At 37.6% G+C, this 23,197-nt stretch overlaps 1 protein-coding gene across 9 annotated transcripts in view; it reads right to left on the bottom strand.

The window, feature by feature from the left end:
• KAT6B (lysine acetyltransferase 6B) overlaps positions 1-23,197 on the bottom strand; it is a 120,274-nt gene that overhangs the window by 20,572 nt on the left and 76,505 nt on the right. For 8 of the 9 annotated variants that reach the window (XM_063338625.1, XM_063338623.1, XM_063338627.1 and 5 more), the window contains 5 exons: positions 22,016-22,137; positions 20,225-20,340; positions 17,894-18,035; positions 15,010-15,171; positions 12,794-12,887 (listed from right to left, as the gene is read on the bottom strand). In XM_063338625.1, coding sequence (XP_063194695.1) covers positions 12,794-12,887; positions 15,010-15,171; positions 17,894-18,035; positions 20,225-20,340; positions 22,016-22,137 — 636 coding nt within the window. The remainder of the gene's footprint in view (positions 1-12,793; positions 12,888-15,009; positions 15,172-17,893; positions 18,036-20,224; positions 20,341-22,015; positions 22,138-23,197) is intronic. The other variant, XM_063338629.1, reaches the window with a different exon arrangement.

The following is a 23,197-nucleotide window of genomic DNA, read 5'->3' as shown; positions in this document are numbered from 1 at the left end:
TGAGAAATTAATGCTGTGCTAGCATTTCAGACTTCAATCTGATTTATAAGGATAATAGCTTTTCCTCATGCATTGTATAACTTAAACCTGTCAATCTCAGGTTTACAGTTATGCATGCACATCACAATCAGACATATAAACATTTACATATGCTTCCACACACAGCAAAGCTACCCCACCACCACTGAAGTAACTCCGATGCAGAAGACAGAATCAAGTTACTTATGAAAGCTTTCCAGATACACACTTTAAAGATGCCAATGCACTGCTGAAAACCCTGAGCAGGCAAGAGAGCCGCAACAAAATCAAACTACTGCCAGAAGTTGGAAACAGCTTGAGATCTACTTCTCAGAGGCCCCTAGTCATAAAATGGAGCCTTTCTGAAAATCGTAAGCAATAGTTTGTGCTCAAAACTTGCCCTTATGTAATCAGCACTGTTCCACTCCTATTTATATTTTGTTAATATTTGTGTCAGAAGAAAACATATTCATGAGAATCTATCCAGAATAAAAGAAGCAACCGGTGAACTATTTGCCCTTGCACGTTCTGAGTTCTTCTCAGTCTCTTTAAAGACCAGCCCCCACAAATGAATTGCCAGACTCAGACAGATGGAATCAAGCATTTTTCCATTAAACTTTTGTTTTGTTTGAAACATAACCAAGTAAAATAAGTCCCTTAATATGGAAAGGAACAACTAAGTTTTCATGCAATGTTCTGTATCAAACCAGAGATCTGAAAGAACAGTAAGTGCTAGTAACTGTTTTTACAATACACTAGTATCTAAAGTGAAGATTTCCCTCAAACCAGCATTTCAGTTTATCCTAAGAGACCTCCTTTTGTCTTATAAAACATCAAATACCTTGTTTAGAAATTACATGAACAAGTTGTGAAGACACAGGTTCAAAAGAGTAGTCAGAAAACTCAAAACAGCTGAGCATTCAGGCAGGACAGCTCAACGCACTTAGGTCAGCTCAGCATTTCAAGTTCAGAGGTATGACCATGAGTGGAAAGCAGAAATAGTTAAGGTGAAAGTGTGAGCTTATTAAGACTTAAGATTCCTAAAACTGTGATTCATGTTACCGTTTTTTTCCATAACTATTCTGTGTGCCTCTGAACTGTTCTTATCTATGTCAACGGGAGGAAGGTCAAAGATAGACGACCTTAAATAGGTGTTAGTACCCTCTTTGAAAGCACTTTTGAGGCAGCTTCAAAGGACCCCAATGCCAAGATCCACACAAACACTATAAAAAAAAAAAAAAGAGAAAGACTAGCTGTAACTTGAGATGCTTAGATCAGTGAACAACCTGCTACATTCTCTCCTCTTCTTTGTCTGGTTAAAGAAAAGCTTTCTTCGTGATGAACAGAGTAAGCCAAAGATTCTCTCATTATTGTTACAAGAAATAATGCCAGCTCTTATTCCTCTCCACATCCTCAAGTAAACTCAACCCAGGGGGCCCAAAACCTTTAGTTCCTTTATAGAAAGCTTCACAGAAGAGGTTAGGGCTAAACAAATGCCCTTCATGAAGGGAAGGAAAGGTAAAGATGACCGCATTACAGCCAGACCAACAAAAGGCACCCTTTGAGTGTATTAATTGGTTAACACTTATTTTACCTGTGCCAGTTGCCAGTAAACCCCTTGAGTGGAGGTTCTGTGTACAAAGTGGACTACTTACAAGCAGAGCGAAAAGCACAAGCAAAGAAAAGGAATTGAAGTACCCTTAAAAGCAAGACTTGGCATGCACAGAGGTCATCAGCCCTGACTACCAATTGGATGAATAAATTTGTCAGTAGGTTAAGTAGTTCAGAAGATCATTAACAAGGATGGATTGTACTTGATTTTACAGGCAGTGTTTCAAGTTATTATTTAGATTTACATTTTTGAATTATTAAATAGATGACACTGAACAGTAAATTGTTTATACAACTGTAACTGTTGAATGAATTTCCTTTAAGAACTGCCATTACCTTCTGGTGTTAAATGTTGACAGCACATGAATACCATTGTTAAAAATGTATCAAGCATGCTCATTAGAAAATACTACCTGTTTGTGCCTTGTAGGCTCTATGTACTCCTACAAAACTCAATTGACAAGACAGGAGTATGAACTTAGGAGGCTATGCCGAATATAACACATAACTGAAGGCCCAGAACCTTTACACGGCACTGTGGCCAACCAGATGGCATCTGTACCATTCAGCTTGGACTCTCAGCTAGAATGTTAACCAGGCTGTTAACATAACTGTCCCGAATTTGTGGCTCAGGAAAATTATCAAACTTGGAAAGTGACAGATGCCCTGGACCAAAACTTTATCAGGGATGGTTTTAACAGCTTTAGAGCATATAACCAAGTTCCGGAGCGCAAGAGCTTTTCTTATCATTGTTTTATTCATACATATAAAAGACAGCCTAGTAGTACTAAAGAACATGAACAAAAGCGAAATGGGGAATCAGTACGGAGAAGTCAAAATGCACATCTGCTAATACTATGCTTGCTCAGGTAAGTGGTCATGACACACTAACTCCATAAGACACAGCAGAAGATGCAAATTGCGCTTGTTTTATATGAGCAGCAAAACATCATTGCTATTCATTTGCTCTACTAAAGCATGCTGTAGAACAAGTAACTAACCAAGTAAGATTCAGAAGAAAGAACAGATGAAAGAGGTTATTGGGGAAGCTCATGGTGATACCTGGTTAGCCAGCAGATACAGAAACTGCATGATGAAAGAAAAAAAAGCACATATTATCTACCAAACACTGAACACAAAAATCCATCTATTACAGTGCACCTCAAAAAGCTAGGCCCAAGACATGGCAATCTGATAAATATCTACTGTTACTCTAAACAGAAGCAAACAAGCAAAAAAAAAAGTTTCTTTACAAGGTAGAACTGCCTGATAAAAGTGATGGCACTGGAAAAGAAAGACATCCTTTAAGGATGGTTGTCTCATTGAGGTGAGATGTCTCACTGTGCCTGAACAATGACAGGCCACAAAACACCCATTTTGTCCACCGACTTGCTGCAACAGAACTACACTGCAGTCAAAAGTAGAGATTCCTGATCATTAAAGATGCACTACTTAATTAAAATCTGTTTTCAGCCACTAGTCTTCAGCAGATGGTTTCTCCTGTTCACTAATGCCCTATAAAGTCAGCTTTGTCCAGCAAACATTTGTTTTCATTGTTACCGTGTTTGGCCTTGCCTTTTAGCTGTTTTCAATGCTATCTGAAATAAAGATGCTCTTCAGTTAAAACAGTCTTAGCTTCTGTATCTGAAGTGACATGCCCGATTTCTTTTGCAGTTCTGATAAATGCACGGTGTCTTGAAGCTATATATAAGCAATGCCAAGAAATCCCAAGAGGCTGATTTTCTTGGAATAATCTTAAGTCAACAAAGCTTGATTCAAAATCCATCTTTATTCCTCCTTCATCTAAATCTCAGCTTGACAGAATGTTCCTTATTAGTTATTTAGGAGAGGCCAAACTCATGCCTTCAGGTCAGCAACATAATCCATCATCAAGAAAAGAACATAAAATAAGCAGCAGCATTCAGGCTCTCTCACAAATTCACAGCTCCCACAAACAGCCACTTTCAACTCCCTCTTAAAGAAGAAAAAAAAAAAAAGGGCAGGTAATTCAACCTTTCATTTTGACACAATACCTCTGTAAACACACCAACAAAAATGACCAGAAGATTGACAGAGTGTTCTGTATTGGGGTACACAAGTAAGTCAGTCAGCAGTAAAAAACCCAAACAGAATGATTCAATATGGGCCACCACAGGTAATAAATGACACAGGCCTGTTTTATACAGATCCTTAAATTTGTGGTGTTGACTTCATAAGTGTAGTTTGAGAATATATTTTTCCAATAAAGACTATTAAAAAAAATCCTATTCCTTTCCACCCTCAGCTTCTCATTCTCACCCTCCATTGTTTACCACACCCTCAGCAATAACAAAACATTTCTTTCAGGATTGTAATGTGAGACACCTCTGTACTCGGCACTGGTGAGGCCTCACCTCGAGTACTGTGTTCAGTTTTGGGCCCCTCACTACAGGAAAGACATTGAAGTGCTGGAGCATGTCCAGAGGAGAGCCACCAAGCTGGTGAGGGGTCTGGAGAACAAGTCCTATGAGGAGAGGCTGAGGGAGCTGGGCTTGTTTAGCTTGGAGAAGAGGAGGCTGAGGGGAGACCTCATTGCCCTCTACAACTACCTGAAAGGAGACTGTAGAGAGGCAGGGGTTGGCCTCTTCTCCCAAGGGAATAACGACAGGACCAGAGGAAATGGTATGAAGCTGCGGCAAGGGAGATTTAGATCAGATATTAGGAGGAATTACTTTACTGAAAGAGTGGTCAGGCACTGGAACAGCCTGCCCAGGGAGGTGGTGGAGTCACCATCCCTGGAGGTATTTAAGAAACGTGTAGACATGGCTCTTCAGGGCATGCTCTAGTGCCCAAGATTATTGTTTGTGGTGGGGTGTTGTGTGGGGGGTTGTGGGTGTGGAGTTTAGTAGGTGGGTGCCTTTTTTTTTTTTTATGTGGTTGGACTCGATGATCTCGGAGGTCCCTTCCAACCACTAAGATTCTGTGATTCTGTGAAAGGGAATGCTGAAATGATCTTGATTAAAATAAACTTTATCTTAAAAAAAAAATATGGTCCCACTTCACCCCCATCTCAATTCTGTTTATAGAGCATAGCAAAGTATAACTGTAAGCAACTTTTTTTTTCTTTTAAAGTGTGCTTATTCCTACCTTGTATTTCTGGTATATTTCAATATTTGTTACAGCAAACTGTAAAACATCTGAACACTAGACTTTGGAAAAGAATGGTGTGACGGGTGTTTACAGAAAGCGTTCATCATTCCACGGACACCCTCATTTTTCAAATGTTATTTCTACTTCATATCCATATTTGATTAAAGTATTTGTACATTTAAAAAAAATCCTTCTGATTTTCTTAAAGTACTTAAAGTAGTTTTTCCAAAATATTACCTTCTGGCCAACACGTTATTTTCCATGACCAGATTAAGGGATTTAGCCTATCAATTCTATATAAACACATACCAAAGAAGTAGATCTAACCACTTACAGCCCACTGCAACTTGGGTCTAGCTCTAAGCAGCAGGCAGATACCAGAAGTGGTTCCCAGCAGTTCCATAAGCATACTAGAACTTATATGCCATACATGTGAACAAACCTCCTTTGATCTCTCCACATAGATTTGCTCTATTACAGCATCCATCTTTACCTTTTTTTTCCCCCCAGTCTGCTTTGTTTTCCAGAAGTTAATTTATGAATTAGTATAAAGAACATGGGTTTTCTCAGTTCAAGGTCTGTGTCTTGCTTCCAGCTGAGCACAGACTTTTAAATCAGTTACACCCCCACCTCCCTGCAACCTGTTACTACATGGCAAGTCTACACAGCTACTTAAAACAACACAAGCTAAGACTACACAGCAAAAAAATTCTATGAATTCATTTTAATGAGGAAGAAAACTGTACGTCTTTTCATTACTTCTGCCCTCTTTTGCCCTTTTGGTGCTTCTTTTATAGTCTGTCTTTGTTTCTGTGTTCAAATACTCTTAAAAGAAGGAACACCACCATTTCCATACTGTAATGGCTTTGTTCATTTGCCTCATTCCAGCTTCCTACCAAAAAATGAAAGCCCTTCAGTACAGAAAATTTGTCATCTATCATCAGCTCTTCCTTTACTGATATAATACTATCTCAGAGCCACTGTAAAAACCTCAGGCAGCATTTTCACTCTATTCCACCACTTAATTCCAACGCATTTATTGCATTTTTTAAAAGTTATTCATCTTCAAAACAGGGATGACATTTTCTCAAATGCTAATATAATTTATCAGCCATATGTTGCCCTAAATGACAGGCCACATGTTAGTCCATTACTTATTTCAAGTTTTGTTCAACTCAGTTTTTTTGGATGACTGCACAAACATGGTGCTTCACAAAGTCATTGCTTTTCAAGTTTCCACAGAGGAGTAACCTAATTTGCTGTCAAAGCAGAAAGCCTAGAAACACTACAGCAGGAACCAGAGACAACAGAGTTACCAAATCAACCTTTTGGCACAGCAAAACTTCCAAACCTTCTCAATATACCAAAGCACCACAAAGCCAGCGTGGAAGAAGAAACTAGAAGAACAGCTCACTGTCCAAACTGCAACTAGCCATGGAAAGCTCACTCCTTCTGAAGACACTGCAAAAAAAATTAAGACGTAGCAATGGACATCAGTGAGAAAACTAGGCCCAAAACTATCTAAAAGAAACTTTTATTTTCAATCAAATATAACCTTTTGTCTGCATCAGACAACAGAGCTTTTGAAGTATTGGAGCCATGAAGAAGTTTGAAATAACTAGTTTATCCTGGAAGAGAAAATGCTGTTTGAATTGAGCATATTCAAAAATAAGCAGTTTTATTTTTGAATGATATTCATGTTTTTCTTCAAGCTTAGCAGAAACCAAACTTCTTGCCTTTCACAGAAAAACTAATTTTACAGGCTGGATCAGCTCTTTACCAAACTTACAGGGAGAACCAAATCACACTAGAGACCAGAAGAAAAATCTCATACTCTTCACAGCCTCCCTAAACTGTGCCCAAAGACTACCCAGTTTCATGCAAGGCAGTTTTTTTTAGCTTGTTTCAAAACTGTCTCAAAACTGTGGGCAGTAAGAAATAAACCCATTGCCTCCATCCTCATCAATGCAGGTTTATGCTACCTGTCGATGCTTGTGGAACAGCTTTTGTACCTAACGTAATTATCTGGACTCAATCCACAATCCTTCCACTTCTGCAAAGCTGAGCCCTAAGCAATGAAGATCTTCCACATTTCTACAGACAGATGCAGATCTTCTAAAACAAGTGCAAACCAGAAAGATTTCAAGAATGCACTTTACAAAGGTATCCATTCTTTTTGTGCCTATTCACTGCCCCCTCCACCATCCCTTATTTTTGAATTAAAGTGCATGCAGGATCACTATGTGATCTGGGTTTAACACACACCTTCAAGGACATCTGTCCTTACTCCCCACCCACTTTTAGCCCAGAATATTTCACTGATTCAACTTTCGGGCACAAAAGCCCCTAAACTATTGCATGTGGACAAGCGATTTTAGGAATTTGCAGCGGAGAAGACAGGACTAAACTGAGATCAAAGAAACAGGCAGTAGTTCCAGATCTTCAGCCCAGTTCTTCAAAGCTGTAAATGGCAAATGAACACTTCACCACGCCAAATCTTGTTCACAAGCCTTTGCTGAGCCATTTCCTATTGAGAAGCAATGTGGGCTAATGCATGTTGCCCCCAGCCTAATTGAGCAAAAAAGTGGATCTCTCTCTCTCTCAATTACCAATTTATAAAATCAGTAATGGTTCTGACCTCCTCTATCAATTGCTCTCTTGCTTATTCATGAAAAGCATTTAGGAGGAAAGACGTAACTTTCCATTAACAGTTTATTTTCCCTTTACTTGTAGAGCCAATTTTTTGTTCCTCTCATCCCTTGGAAACTTGCGTTCCCTGGTGTTACACATTAGCTGTTGCACAAGTGCTGCTACTGCTGGTACTCTGCTGCTTCTGCAAATCAAGACTTCAAGATTTACTCACCTGTTTAAATGGAACAGGTAAAATAAAACACTTGACTAAGAAACAGATACCAGATTTGGAGAAACAAGCAAAAAACAACATTAAACAGAGACACTCTTCCTATGCTAGAATACAGCTCCCCAGGTATTATAAATTCTGTTTCTTTCTTCCACTGCCAGACTTGAGTCGTCTTTCCCTGTCATAGTCTGCTCACAAAAAACCTGAGCTACACATCCCAGAAGGGAATCAGGGGTTAGTTCAAGCTAATGGGAAAAAAAAAAAAGCCATTAAAAGTTGCACTCAAGAAATGATACAAGAGGTCAAAAAGTCAGTACCAGCTTTCCCCAAACATACAGACAAGTGAAACAATCCCCCTCCATACCCCCAAAACAAAACAAAGAACATATATAACCCAAACTGAATCCCAGCATCATTAAACCAGGTTTCCACTCTCATCAAGAATAATCGTTTCACAATGAACAGATAAAATGGGAAAGAATGAGAAGAGGGAATTCTGAAGGGGAAGAAGAACCCTACAATTAATTGGACCAGAAACGCCCTCAAGATAAATAACAAAAGGCTATCAAGGTCTTTGCTCCTCAGCATTGAACCCAGTTATTACTGTGATGCAAATGAACCATCAACATACTAGCCAGCACAGTTAGAAAGGTTTATCCTAGTATTGTCACATGCATTTTTTTTTCCCTCCAACTGCTGCTAGGCCTCCAGCATGGAATTTGCAATCCAATAAGAAGAAATATGGGACTGTGATGAGTTTTGTGAGGAAGTTCAAATCAAAAGATTGCTTAAACTTACAGAAAACAAATACGAAATACTGCAGTATTTCATTCTAGTAATATTGAACTCTGTGTTAGATATGCCAAATAAAGAAATACTAATATTTTTTGTCACTGCTGCCCAACGAGTAGAAACAGAAAGCATATGACGATTCTAGGCTTTGTGAGAGCTCAAATCAAGAAAGTAAAGAAAAACTTCTTGCATGTAGAGGCTGCTCAAGTTTATAAAAGAAATTGGATTGCACATACAGGAGTAGCTACAACACTGTAGTTTAGTGCTTGCGTTGTCAAAACCACAGCAGCAATGCAGGCTAACAGAGGACATATAAAGACTCACCCAAATGCAAGTATATATAATCCTTGTGACAGGAATGATAGCTGTGTATCACTGCAACTGGACTCATATTCAAAGTGAAAGAAACCCAGAATGGGATCTTACACAACAGAAGCCTGCTCTCTGGTTCATTTCTGGATCAACTTAAGCTGGAGTTTACTTGCCCAAAGTTTAATTTACAGCAAACACAGAAGATGCATGCGGAAGTCAATTAATTCTCTCTCAGGTACAACCCTGCAATCACAATCCAGTCAACTTCACAGAATACAAGAAGAACAAGGAAATGGAAACAAAAGGCCCAAACTCAAGAAGTTTGGCAAGAACTATCCTGTAAAAGGCAGGAAGGTATAAATACAACAAGCAAATTAATACCTTTATTCATTTTCAGGAACTGCTTTTGTACATTTAAACACACTCCAAGTAAAAATTAGGTTCCCTCTAAGAAAAATCAAGACTGTTATAAAATAATATTTAATAAAGCATACTTAGTGTAAACAAAATTAAGACTTCACGTAAACCATTTTGTCTTCAGTATGACACGCTTCTCAAAAATAAAACAGGTTAAACTGATTTTATCTTACTGCAAAATGAAGCAGTACCAAGTCTGCAATTTTACATATCAACAGTTTCACTGTTTGATAAATATTTAGACACTTTTTTCCATTTCTAACAGCACAAGTCTCTATAGAAGTCAAAACCCATAACTTCTCTACCAAACACCACCACCATCCCCCACCCCCCCAAAAAAAAAACTTACCCGACTTTAAGACAGAACAGATACAGACACATACAATGTATTTTTTTAAAAAAAACATTTCTACTTAAATGACCAATGACTTACAGAAAACTGCACAGGAAATTTTTGCTGAAGATGATCAGGCTACAGAACTCAGGGATTTTACAGCACACTTTCTTCTCACAAAAGTTGAAGTACCCTTCCTACGAATCTATTTTCCACATGTGATATTACAGATTCCTGAAGAGACAGACCTTAAACAAAGCTTTATGTTGGTGTCTACAGAGTAAGAAATTACAGCATTACCTATATTTCATATAGAATCTGATAAGTCACATGTAGTTAGTAAAAAATTAAGTTGAAAAAAAATTAAAACAAAAACAATGGTCAGAAAACAAATACTTAATTTTCTTTTAGCAGAATAAAATAATTTATTTTCCCTTGCAACTTATAGGATGACCACATAGACTCATCTGTAAACATCAAATTAGTCCAATACAAAAGAATGCATCACAATCTGAACAAACAAATGCATTTCACTTACGGAAAAAGAAGCAAATTCTGTACCACAAACTACATTTTCACCAGTCTGCTGACAAAGCAGAAGTTTGTAACGGCTTAAGGCTGCGTTCTTTCCAGCCTTTCTAACTGTCAAGTGTCTAGATATACACAAAGTAATGTGAGCAGTCAGCTACTTGCAAACAGTTCATGAGACCTTCCCTTCTGTGGTTTGTAACTATCATTTTCTGAAAATTACTTGCACAGTTACATTTTTATTATTTTAGTCTAAAACCTGTTCTGGTTACCACTACAAAAGAGATAAGTACAACTGACTACTTCACAGAATTCAAAATAGAGCGGTTTAGACGCACTACCTGCATGACAAATCAAGACTTAACATTCAGAGCATAAAATTTATCTCCCAATAACTTTATGAGAGCATAACAATCTAGATAATGTTATGGCAAAAAATGTTTTAAACTATGATAAACTTTCTCTGTTCAAGTTTAGAGTAATAACTGGGGTTTTGTTAGGCCATCTTCTCAGGCCAGTTAGAGCAACTTATTCTCAGAGACCACAAGTCAACAGGAAGGGTGAAGTACAAAGAAGATGGTAGTCAGTCAATTACAATACAGGAGGTAGAAACACATAGAATTCCAAGGAAAAAAGTAAACAATTGATTTGAAGGGGTTTTTTTTGTATGAAGACAGATTTTGGACTCACTCGTCTGGATGAGGCTATGGCTGACCCATTTAATGGCATTCAGCCTCCATCCTGCAAAAGGACATAGATACAACCTAGGAAAACAAGCCTTGGAGTTTTACCTTCCTTTCTACCCCTAGGGAAAAACAGCCACAAGCAGTTCTCTCACTACCTTTAATTTAGTTTGCACCTCACTCTCACTACAGAGCCAGACTTTCTCAGTCACCTCTTGGTTCTTCATTCTGTTGGAAACCGAGACAGTCTGATTCCCAGTTAGTTAAGGGAACCTCTGTCCAGAAAGCAAAGGCAAAACACTGTGTAAATGTACCGAGGGACTGTGTGCTCCCAAAGCAGGCAGTCTGTTAGCTCTAGCTACAGCAGAAGCTAAAGCTGGTCTCTGGACTATGCCCAGCATGTATACAGCTGCAGCCTACACCTGTGATATGAACATGTCTGCAAAGAGGAAAGGCACAAGAATAGCACCAGATAAGCTTGAAGTTAAGGATACCATTAGGTCATGATGCAAGTTATCACAAAAATCCTAATGATTCAAACAACATGATGTACTCACAGATTTTTCCAGAAAGTGGAGGGACAGAATACCCTACCAATTCTTCCAGATCAAGTAGCACATGGCACAGTAACAGACAGACCACAGATCCAGAGACACACAGTGTATCCGTATCCAGACCTTCTGTGGAATCCACAGATTTCATAACTGTGCCATCAGTTTTGCAACCATAACTATTGCAAATTCAACCAGAATACCATTTGTTGAGAGTGCTTTTTTTGAAAGACACCACAGAATAAAAACTAAAGAAAAAGCCTAGAAGTACTTACCAGTTGTGCCCAGTAAGAGTTCCCAATCTCCTTCTGCAAGAAGAGATCCTAATCCTAAACCAGGGGCAAGTTCTACCTAAGTAAACTTAAAGTCCGCTCTGCAGTTCCTGAAATATGCAGTACTTATCACTGCCTTTCCTAAAAGGTTGCAGAAGGTGCACAACGGAACAGCTGTTGTGTTCCGCTCCAGTGATGGCTACATTTCAATGGTGGATTAAGTGGTCCAGAACCATCCTTACTTAAGTCACAGGGGTATAGTGAAGACTGTTTATAAAGCCATGCAATGATGAGACATACTAAGTATCTTTATAAACTCTAGTGTAGTCATGCTGGGTAGAACACTACAAGACACAGAACTTGAAAACTCTACAGTTGCAAATTACTGTCTTTGTCCTGCTGTTATACTGCAATATATTTTTATGTGTGTGTTAATGTTCTTGTATACACCTTCAGGGAAGGAATCCTATTATCTTAACTATCTCTATTGTCATGTAATTCTACAGTGCTTTAAAAAAAAAAAAAGAGTAATAGCGAAAACTAGCCACATACAATATACACTAATTCCTTTATCATCCTCCCTCTAAATTACAGGAGAAAGTTGGATTCAGTAGTACTGTGGACACTTAGCTGAGAAGTTTCTTAAGATGATTTTGTTTGGAGTTTCCTTGCAGCTTAAAGATTTGGGGGATAACAGATATATATTTAAACAAGTTGTGCCTGAAGCTTTCTAACAGGTCAGACAACTCAGCAAAATAAAGCAGCAAGTACATACACTGCCATGAGCACCTACGCTTTTTTTGGTAACACTTTCACCAACGAAGTGATGAACTTAAAGACAAAAAACAAAATACATTCCTTCTACGCAGCAATTCTTCAGCTAAAACAGTTCTTTAGCTAAAAGATGACCTAAGTTAGAAATATCAGAATGTAGAGAATGCCTTGGACTAACACCTTCTTAGCTTTAATCACAAATAATTGCCTCTTCTTATACTAACTAGCAAGGCAAAATGAAAAGTAATTTAGACAATTCATTCAGAGTAATAGCTTTGTGAGCTAATATTACTGCTGAGAGATTCATTCTCAATTTCCTCGAGTACAATAACAGAGCAGCAGTAAGTTTTTCACTTCAGGGAGCTTTTCTATCCTATGTAAATATAAACAGAAATCCCATTATCTATTGATAAAAACAACAAAGCAAGTTAAATAAAGTTTCATATGTTACAATTTCTTATAAAAGCCATCAGCTTCCTGGATGACAAGTGTAAATAAAACACTTCACTTACTGAAATCAATAAGAAACCTTCCAAATCCTTGCCTTTGGTATTGGGGCATGATCATTATGCAGGAGACATTGTACTTCTGCTGGCAAAGCTTTTCCTGTGGGAAGGAGAAACAGATCAAGTATGTCAAAGCACTGCTGAAGTGGGCAATTGCCTGCACCTGCCACTGTCCTTGTAAAATATCCCAGTAAGGTGAACAGATGCATGGGGTCAGTACCAAAGTCAAATAATTCCACAGTAATAGTTAATTATTAAAAGGAAGTATCAAACATACCCTTCAAAATATTTATTAGTTAACTACTCAACATCTTAAAAATTAAATATATTGTCTAAACAGCATAATGAAGTTTAAGTGCTGTGAAGGAGGAGGACAAGAAGAAGAAGAAAATATTTTTGTGTTTCGCTGAGCATTCAGTCAAGGATATAAAAGTGGAAAATAATATCTATACATATAGTGAAGTTGTATCTTCTGCAATTGCTACACTAAGTGCCTGCTGGTTTCCATCTTTATTTTGTCTTCTCTCTCTGAATGAATATGGGGTCAGGGTGGAGGGGAGGAACCCCATACCCGTAGACCTAAGAAGTCTTACTTGAAGCATACTAACTTTTTCAAAGCTGAATGCTTCTCACCTGAATGCAAATTAAGGCAGAATGCTCAGAAACCAGAGGTCTTTCAGACAGAATGAAATCATATAACATAAAGGCAATGGAGGCAAATATTACACGGATTGTTTTATGACATCAGAAGGAACAATCTAAACTAGGAAGCTGTTCTAACAATGTAAGGTTACAGGTTCTTTCAGATTTATTGATACAAAAGGAAGAGTCCTGAAGCCTTGTTACCTTTAGAAGATTAGACACAGAAAAAAAAAAAAATCACAAAATCAGCACTAAGTAGTTTTAAGGGAGGCCAAATAAATCAACCAAAAAAATCCAGATCAGCAATAACTGACAAGAAGTTGCAGCAAGCACAGGGATAGTTTAAGACACCACCTATCACTTCAGCCTCCACATGTGACACCAGACCAGTGATGACACTGACAGGTTCACATGCCAGTATGTTGGTTTCACAACATTTCTTCATCTGTGAGAGCAGACATCCATGCCATATTTTGCAATGTTTCTTCATTTCTATGTTAATGTGAAGTATTTTCTCCGTATAGGCTTCTCAAACTCTCAAGACTGCCAGTAAGAAGTTCACATCTTGGCAATATATTTGTAATCAGGGAAGAAACGCCAGAGCATTTCTGCCACCAAGAGCACACACACACACACAGTTGTGGTGTTGTTTTTTGTTGTTGGGGATTTTTTTTTTTTTTTAAAAAGAGAAGAAAGGGAGGGGACAGGACAAAATTATTCAGTGAATAATTTCAGTACTTCCGTGGAATTTGAGATTAAGCGTTTTTTTCCTACATTTCAGTAGCTAAAACATTCGAGATCATCAGATGTGACAAACAGACTAGCCAAAAGCAATTCTCCACATTTCTTACGGACAAATTGACTAATGGAAGCTCTTCCTCTTGCAGACATATCTAATTATACTTCACCATTATTTTTGGTCATCTTTTTCAAGACAGTCCGCATAAGTTATTATTTCTGTCTATAGCTGCCGTCTATTGCTTTAAAATTCAAAGAAAAACCACAAGCAATAAAGACATCCACTCTAAAGAAGGCATCCACCATAAAGTTAGGCACTGCATTCTTACACTCAAGTGCAATGAGTTACCACATTAGATCAGACTGTACATAAGAGATGAACTCAGCTGGCCATTTATATCTAAACAGCCAGCTTGAACTGCTAGCAGTAAAACCACGAAAACACACCAACATTTCAAATACCTAGCATTCTTAGAAGTTAGACTTGGTATACTATTGCAAAAAATGGTAGGGGGAGGAAAAAGATTTAATTTTCAACTGAAGCCATAACACATTGGGGGAGGGGGGAAACAACACAAAAAAACCCACCCCCAAACCCCCCAAACCAAGCTAACAAAACCCCACCAATAAATGTGGTTGAATGCACATACAATTTCTCAATTTGCATCAGTCTTTGAAACAAGAAAGTACGAGTGTATTTGAGACAATGCACACTATATTTGAGATTTATAGAGAAAATTTCAAGATTCTGAATTGTTTGTTTTTTCTTTTCTGTTGGCACAAATATCAAGGCAAGTGGGAAATTACAAATGTTCAAAAAAAGAAACCCACTATTTTTTTACCTTAGAGAAATATCCAACTAAATGGCAGCCTTTCTCATCATTTTTTGTAAGGACATAGAAGAGGAATGGTTCAACATCATAATACAAGGTTTTGTGGTCCAGAAAAAGCTTAGCTAACAAACAAAGGTTCTGACAATAAATTTTGCTCACGTTTCCATCAACCTAGAAAGCAAGACAGATGCAGTTATTTTCAATGCCACCAACATGTTAGGACAAAACAACTTCTTGATTCAATCATATCCTAGAAGGAAACATGAACAAGATGGTGTTACAGGAAAAAGAACACATTAAGATTCAGAAGAGAAATGCCCCAGCTTCTTGTTAAATAAGAATTCTCCAGTTAGTACTAATTACTTTGCATTTGTAAGTATTCTCCGAGGATCTGGATTTATTAAACAAAGTAACTTCATCTTTTAATTGTTCAAGTGAGACTTACCTCTCCCACTTCATACCTGGAATGAAAATGAATGACTGGCAGACAAAAGTGTACTAGTTAAAACTACATTAAACTGTGGTTTCCTAGAAGGCGGTGGTCAACAATACAAAAAATATCCCAAAACAATTAAGTGTATTATGTTAAATCCTTAAGGTGTAAGGCCAATGAATGAATTGCCAATTACACAGCAATCACAGCAATGTTTCAGATAAATTGGACAAGACAAGATTTCTATGGTACACTAAAACACTGTTGAGCAAGAGAAGTAAATTTTCAGGTTAAGTACTACAATTAGTCTAGGTATGTTACCAGTGTAAAGAGTCAAGCTGTGACTCAGACAGCTACAGAAAAGCCAGACAGAGATGCAGATTTCCTGGATCAATTAGTTACTCCCTGAAAGGGAAGGCCCTGTCAAAGGCAACAGCATTTTTGAAGTAATCTTCTTAATGGAAAGGTTTGCTTGTACTTTGATAAAGTCACTAGCTGTATTTCATTCACAGACAGCCAAATGGTATGCACACCATGCCAAAAAAGAAGCCATATTCTATTCCAATTTGGTTTTAGTAAGAATCCTAGTTACAAATCTAAGTAAAACCCAACCTTTTGGATATATTTAAGGATTTCAAGGTGACTTCAGTAGTACAGTTGCATTATCTGGATTAAAGAAAAAAAAACAACACTTAATGGACAGCTACTGCTCCTAGAGACATCAGAACAAACTTTCATACAGTACTCAAGAACCTATAAAATACATTAAGCTGTCATACAACTCACTCCTTTCAAACTTATTAGCAAGTGTGCAAATTAAATGCAAACATTAACCAAGTAGAAATCATCACTGGGTAACCCATAAGCCTGAAAACTGAAATTATGTAAGCTATCTTTTCTAGTAAGAACATTTGTACAGAAATTTAAAGAACTCCTTGAATTCCAGGCAAACACAGCTTATTTATCAGTTTTAAATGTGGGGGTGGGAGGGTGGAAGGACTGCAACTTCAAAAGCAAGCATCTGTCAAAAGTTTCTTGCATACAGCATAGTAGTAAACTATGTCAAAGTCTTCCCTCAGATCTCTCAAAGTCATGCTCTGGGCAGAGGTACATAAATCTTAAATGCGAAACTCATTTCTATTTATCTCGAAAATGGAAAGCACAAAGAAAACTACAAACCCTTCATTCTGCCAAACAGAAAATGGGTACAATGAATTCCTGAAAGCATCTGTGACCAAGGACAACTGGAAAACAGAATTCGCCTATTGTATGCTGCACAGCTCTTAATACCTGCAAATAGAGAAAATCTAAGTTCTTTTGGACTGACTAGGACAATTTTGTTTCTTGACACGAAAAGAGTTAAGTCTGTTTACAACTTAAGACTTTTGCTAGCAGATCAACAATCTTTATAAAAACTGCCCAAGTCAGGAAGGAAGAAATCTTGATGCAAATCGCTGATTTTTTTCGTTGCACAAAACCAGCCAAGTGAACCAAATATTAAGATCTTGTTCTAATTTAAGTAAGGACTTCAAGAATGCATCTACCATTGGTTGAAGAGATAATGGCCATGACCAAGCACGACAGACATTGATACAACATGAAAACACAAGTTTCAAGTAGAATCTATGATAACTGCTTAATTGCATGTATCAATATACACATCTAAACACTGCTGTTGATAAACAGCCTCAAAAAAAAGTCCTAGTAGCCCCAGCAGTCTTTTCTGTTAATGCAATCTGTAACAACTCTTGAGACACAGGAATGGCAAGGTTAATGCACAGCTTCAGTAACTGCAGGCATGCTATTTGAAACACAGAAATCTGTTGTCCAGGATATCCTTGCAAACCCCAAACTTTAACGGAAGTCACCTCACAAGAGAATAATTTAGATTATAAAGGAATACCTATCCACAAACTCAACTCTGGACTTTCTACATTAAAGGCAGTGTGTTCTGGCCAAAGTTGGACCAAACCTCTGTCATCCAACCAGAATGTTTCAGGGCAAGTTTCTCAGACAACAAAAAGGAAAGCAAAAACACTTAGTAGCTACATTTGTATTTTTAGGAAAATACACAAGAAACTACTTTTCTTGCTTTTACACATTGGAAGCATCTACAGTATGAAGTGTATTCTCCCTACACCCAAGATATTCAAATAGCCAGAAATGAATGGGTGCAAGAGGTACTTTTGCTGAGAGGAGAAACGCAATCCAGTCAAAGAGCTTCTATTGCAGTCCCCATCTAAGATGCACGCTATACAAATATCTTAAGAGGTTGGGTAACGCATGAAGCATAAGTAATGGAAGTAAGAATTGTGACAGAACAGGACAGGGAAGATGGACGTGGTTTCGCATTACAATCAAGGAAGTATTTAAATATATAAAGTTTTCACTAGTTCTACAACTCATCTGTAATGTTTACAAACCTGTTACTTTCAGAAACTTAGATTTTGATATACCCACCTCAAATACTGAAAGGTCATTTCTTCTGTAGATTTCATTGGCTGGAGGATGAAACCAGCCACATTTCTTTGAGTGCCTTAACAAAATGTTTTTACTTTTCATGTATTTAAGACAGAACTCACACAGGTAAAGCTTTGGTAATCTGTATGAAAATTAGAAAGATATTTTATACAAAAAATATGTTAAGTTCTGTAAGCAAAAAAGGTTACCAGAAAGTGAAAAGCCCTCCCCATTTAAATATAAGGTACCACGAGTAAATGCTTCTTAAGTTTAAAAAAAAAAATAATAAAAAAAATCATCACATTAGAGTAAATGATTAAACATACATATCACCCATTAAAAAAGAAAGGTAAGAAAAGATCATTTTCAATCAATCACAATGAACCTAATTCAATAAAGTTGAACTGTGGTCAGCTGTTTTGTGGTCCACCCTCAGCAGACCCCAGTTACTTCCCCGTTCCCACATTCCACTTAAGCTTTTGCTGTGATGTCTAATTGAAGTAGCTACACTGGAGTCACACCTCAGAATTTCATCCTCCTTCTTCCAATAAAGAAAAGGAGGCACGCAGCAGAATATAGTGAGCCTCCTTGCCTTTAATTCTCCTTATTTTGTACGTGGGGAAGGCTAGGAGATAATGTTTCTTTCCACTGTCTTCAAAATACTTGGGTGGGACAGCAAACTGTAGTAGGATTGTACCCCCACCTACACTGTCACTTTACTTGAACACAGAAGCCCACTGAAACAGTTTGCATCTAGGCAAAAAGCCTCCCTTCCATACATCTCCATGACACAGGCAACGTAGATTACTGTAGTCATCTGGAAAGGATTCAGTTCAGACTACACGAAGTACCCACATGCCCCATGTAAGACAATGCTGACAAGTGTTCTACATACCAGAAACTGCTCCTTTCAGTGTATTTTATGGCTATTTACTTTCATTTTTAAACTACTGAAGCAATGGAAGACTATTTACTTTCATTTTTAAACTACTGAAGCAATGGAAGACTATTTACTTTCATTTTTAAACTACTGAAGCAATGGAAGACTGTTGCAGAAATTAATTAGTCCACAAAATTTTAAAGCAGAGGAAAACCCTTATCTCCTCTGAAGCTACTGGCACATCCTAGGATCACATTGGGATCATAGCCATTATTCCAGTATTCTAAGATAGTTTATCAACAACACAAAAAGCAGTTTGAACTGTTTGTTCCATGATGTAATCCCACTGCACTCAGAGCCAAGAACTACACTGCCTCCTACAGATGCCATCCCATGTTGCCTCATACTAATTATCCAGCATTATGCCTCTATCTGGGATTTATTTACTTGATGGAACACGTAACTCTCTCACAATATGACATAAATTGAGGGCATAAAAAAGTAACAGCAATAAAATATTAAAAGTATAAAAGCAGTGGTAGTAAGATGAAACAGAAACGCTCTCCACACTTTTTTTAGCCCATGATTTTCAAATTACCAATTCACAATATATCCCTCATTCCCATCACGCAAAAATTAGGTTATCAAGGAATGAGAGGGATGGAGACAAAAGGCAGTTTACAGTAATGCAATGCAAAGATATTTTGGAACGGGCCACATAACTTGGTTGCTTGCTATAGCAGTAGAGCTTGACAAACATACAGTTCTGAAAATCTCCATGTGTGCCATAGATCAAATGAATTCATAAAACAATTATTTTCAGCACATGCAAAAAATCAGCAGAGATCTGCTGAGCACACATACTAGTTCGGGCTCTCTGCCTGACTCCAAGGTGCACCCTGGCAAAGAAGGCCAGAAATGAGACACTGTTGCCCCAACTTGCTCACTTTGACTTTATTTATCTAGCATGTTCAGATTTATCCCAGGTCCCTAGAAAAAGGAGGTTAACAAATTCTGGATGACAAACAAGATTAATTGCTCTCAATGGCCAGAAGCTGGACATACCTGGTTGCAATGGTTTAAAAAAAAAAAAAATCAAAACAAAACAAACAAAAAAAACCACCAACAACAAAACAAAACAAACCAAACACAAACCAAACACAAAAAACGACACCCAAACAAAACCAAAACCAATAAAACAAACAAAACCATGCCAATACACACTGCAAGATTATGTTTATGCAGGATTAGGAAAATTGGTCTTTTTAATGTTTCTTTGATTAGAACTCACAAAAAAGACAAGACAAAAATCCTTGTTCTCACCTATAATTACAAAAGTATATTTACTTTTTAAAGTTGTAAATTATAAAAGTTATAAAAGAGTAAGAAAGTTACAATTATCACGTTAGTAAGAATTCCAACAATATATCACAAACTTGACAACTCACTACCTTGCATATTCCTGTGGGTAAGGTGAAGAGTACCAGGTCTGGATCTCGTATTTTCCAAACTCAATCACTGAAGGGTATCGCCCACTTGTTTCACCAGTGTTTTTACACCCAATTTTCTGTCAGGTGCAATAAAAGCAATATATTAGTTATAGAAAAAGTAAAAGGAAAGTTAGCTTTATATCATCAGTTTCACCCAATGAAGGTGTGAGAAACCTGAAGTATTCAAATCAGTTGCTTAAGTTCTTTCAACCTGGAGCGAGAACAGCATTTGCCAACACCCAAATATAAGCAGCGAAAATTTCTTTCAAGGTGCCAAACAACTAAACATGAAGGTAAGCAAGCAGGGTTTACAAGTAAGTGCATACAAATAGATGGTGCACAACCTAGCCAAATAAAAGGGACAACTGCCTCAGTTCTCCCACAGTATCTAGTGCGAGAATTTCTCTACAGTTCTGGTTCAAACTCAAAGCTGTCGTTTTATCAAAACAATAAGGGAGAAGGCATCAGCAGAACCCTTCTAGAGTCCTTGGAATTCACCTCGTAACAGTCAACAGTATACTAACACACACTAATCTCAACTATTACACTGAAATTGAGCTGATCAGAAAATGATTGCTGGACTCTAAAGGGCTGGTGAAATACAAACAAAGAAAAGGAGGCGGGGGGGTAATTTCAATGCCATAAATTTTTGAAATCTTAGCACCTAACATTTTGGACTGCATACGAAAGACAAAGAAAGGAGGAGGTAGGAACTATTTCCAAAGCAAATGGAAGTACAAACTAATAATGAAGCTGAATCTTTAAACTTGGTTTGAGTTTGTTGGTTAACATGCTCTGAATTAAGACTATAAAAAGGTCACTGCATTGACCCATAGCAGGTAATGGCAATTCTTGTACACTAAACCTGAAAAAAATTAAGTGACTTCCACTACCAAAAAAAGTACAAGACACACTCATTTATGATGTAATTTTATAAAAAGCAGCAGTTGAAACATAACATGCACCTCCCTTCTGACCCAGGTTCTCAAAGACACTGGTTACTCATTTCATAGACACAGAAAAGTAAAAGTCTGGTTTGCTATAGGAATTTTTAGCTGCCAAGTCCAGCTTACTTGGCAAAAAAACCAAACAAACAATAAAACAAAAACAAAACAAAAAACTACAAAACAAAACCAAAAAACCAAAGCAGCTCAGTCTCCACAAGCTTTAGGATTACCACTATATACCTTAAAGAGCAGCATTAACACCTGCTGGTGTAAACAATTCTAGACAGATTCAACTCAAAGATTTTCGCTGCTAGAAAAAGTCTACAGTACTTAAACTCAAAGTGTGTTAAATCATGAAATAAAGTTACAAACTCACTAAACCTAGTTTCTTACAAAACAGTACTTACTGGGACAGACTTAAGTTTTCACAGTGGCTGCTTTATCCACATAGGAAAATCATTGCGCACATTCTTACCAACGAACACCCTCTCAGTCCTGACCAGGATGCCAACTATGCTTAATCTCTACGCTTAATCAGTGGTAGTCCTGTGTCCGAAATACTCAAGTATATCTTTCAAAATCTATCTCAATTGTCACTTATCATCTGACCCATTCCAGTGTGATGCCTTGTCTCCACTCTGGGAGAATTTAACTGCATATACAGTGTCTCACAAATTAAATTCACACCAAGCACGACACATTGGATCAAATGGAATATATTAAAAATGAAGATGAACTGACATATGAAAATGAACCGAGTTTTTATTTACAGAAATAACTACATTTTATGCAACATGATTCTTACCTCCAGGGAAAGTTCTCGAGCCTGCTTAAATACTTCCAAATCCTCCTGTGTAACAGTGTCCTTGCTTCCCACCAGAAATACATCCGTATTTTCTTGTTTGATGCTTAGTTTGATTTCAGTATCTGTTATTTAAAACCAGCAAAAAGTTTATTCAGACATGAAGGTTACATGTGCCTTACCAAAGTGGTACTCCTAAATAGGATTGTAGCAACTATGGCTGTTATAACTCCCCATTTTAACTAAATTTGAGATTACTAAGTAGCAGAAATGAAACCTGCCCCCCTTCTTGTTTTGTAGTTTGCTGTTGCACGAGCTATTTTTGGTATTCACTTGCCTGTCTGTATAAGCCTTTACAGTCCAGTTCTACTAAATGAGTTTTGAACCTCGTGAAATGGAATATATTCTATCACTAGAACTATGCCACTTGATAAATTCCAGTATACTCTACAAGGTAAAAATAAAAATAAGAGAAAAAAAAGTTGCCCTTAGAAGTTGGAGACCAATGCTAAACTAAGTCTACATTCAAACATTATATATTTTTTCTTAAATAAAGTAATTATAAAAAAAGGTAGCTCACAGCAGTACAGATCAAGTGTTGTGGAGACTGCAGCAGGATGGAATTGTTCATGAAAAAGCAATGGAGCAGACGGAAATGAATTGAAATGCCCACCATTATGAGCACTGACAGCACACAATCATGATGACAGCACTACTGCCAGAGAAGGGGCAGGGGAAGAATAAGGAAGTAGCATGAACAGTGGCTACTCATGCGGTACTACACAGCCATAAGCAACATCATGAAGGCATCTGGGGCTCCTAGTGTCACTACAGATGCAAAAAATAATAAAAAGGTGGTGTGGTATTAGTCAGAAAAAACATTTTGGAGATTTAGTCAGCATTAGATAAAAGGTCAAAGTTTCGTTGCTTTTGTATGAAAGTGAAGTAAGAACAAGAAATACAGCTAAGACCTATGTGACAATATAAGAATTTTGGTTTTGGACGGGACGTAGGTTTGGTTGGCGCTTTGACCTTTGCTTACCATCATCCTGATCAGGTTTAATCCTTCCGTCTGCCAAGCTCCCCTTCCCTGGTGAGGGGGTCCCCATCTGAGGGGTCACTTTATACTTTAATCTGCCTAGAATCCTGTGCTTTTTAAGGAAAGTTGTTCTCTTGAGGCAAGCA

Source organism: Chroicocephalus ridibundus, chromosome 6 (genome assembly GCF_963924245.1).
Source record: "Chroicocephalus ridibundus chromosome 6, bChrRid1.1, whole genome shotgun sequence".
NCBI lineage: Eukaryota > Metazoa > Chordata > Aves > Charadriiformes > Laridae > Chroicocephalus > Chroicocephalus ridibundus.
Note: the sequence above shows the minus strand (reverse complement) of the source record. Positions and strands in the feature narration are given on the sequence as shown.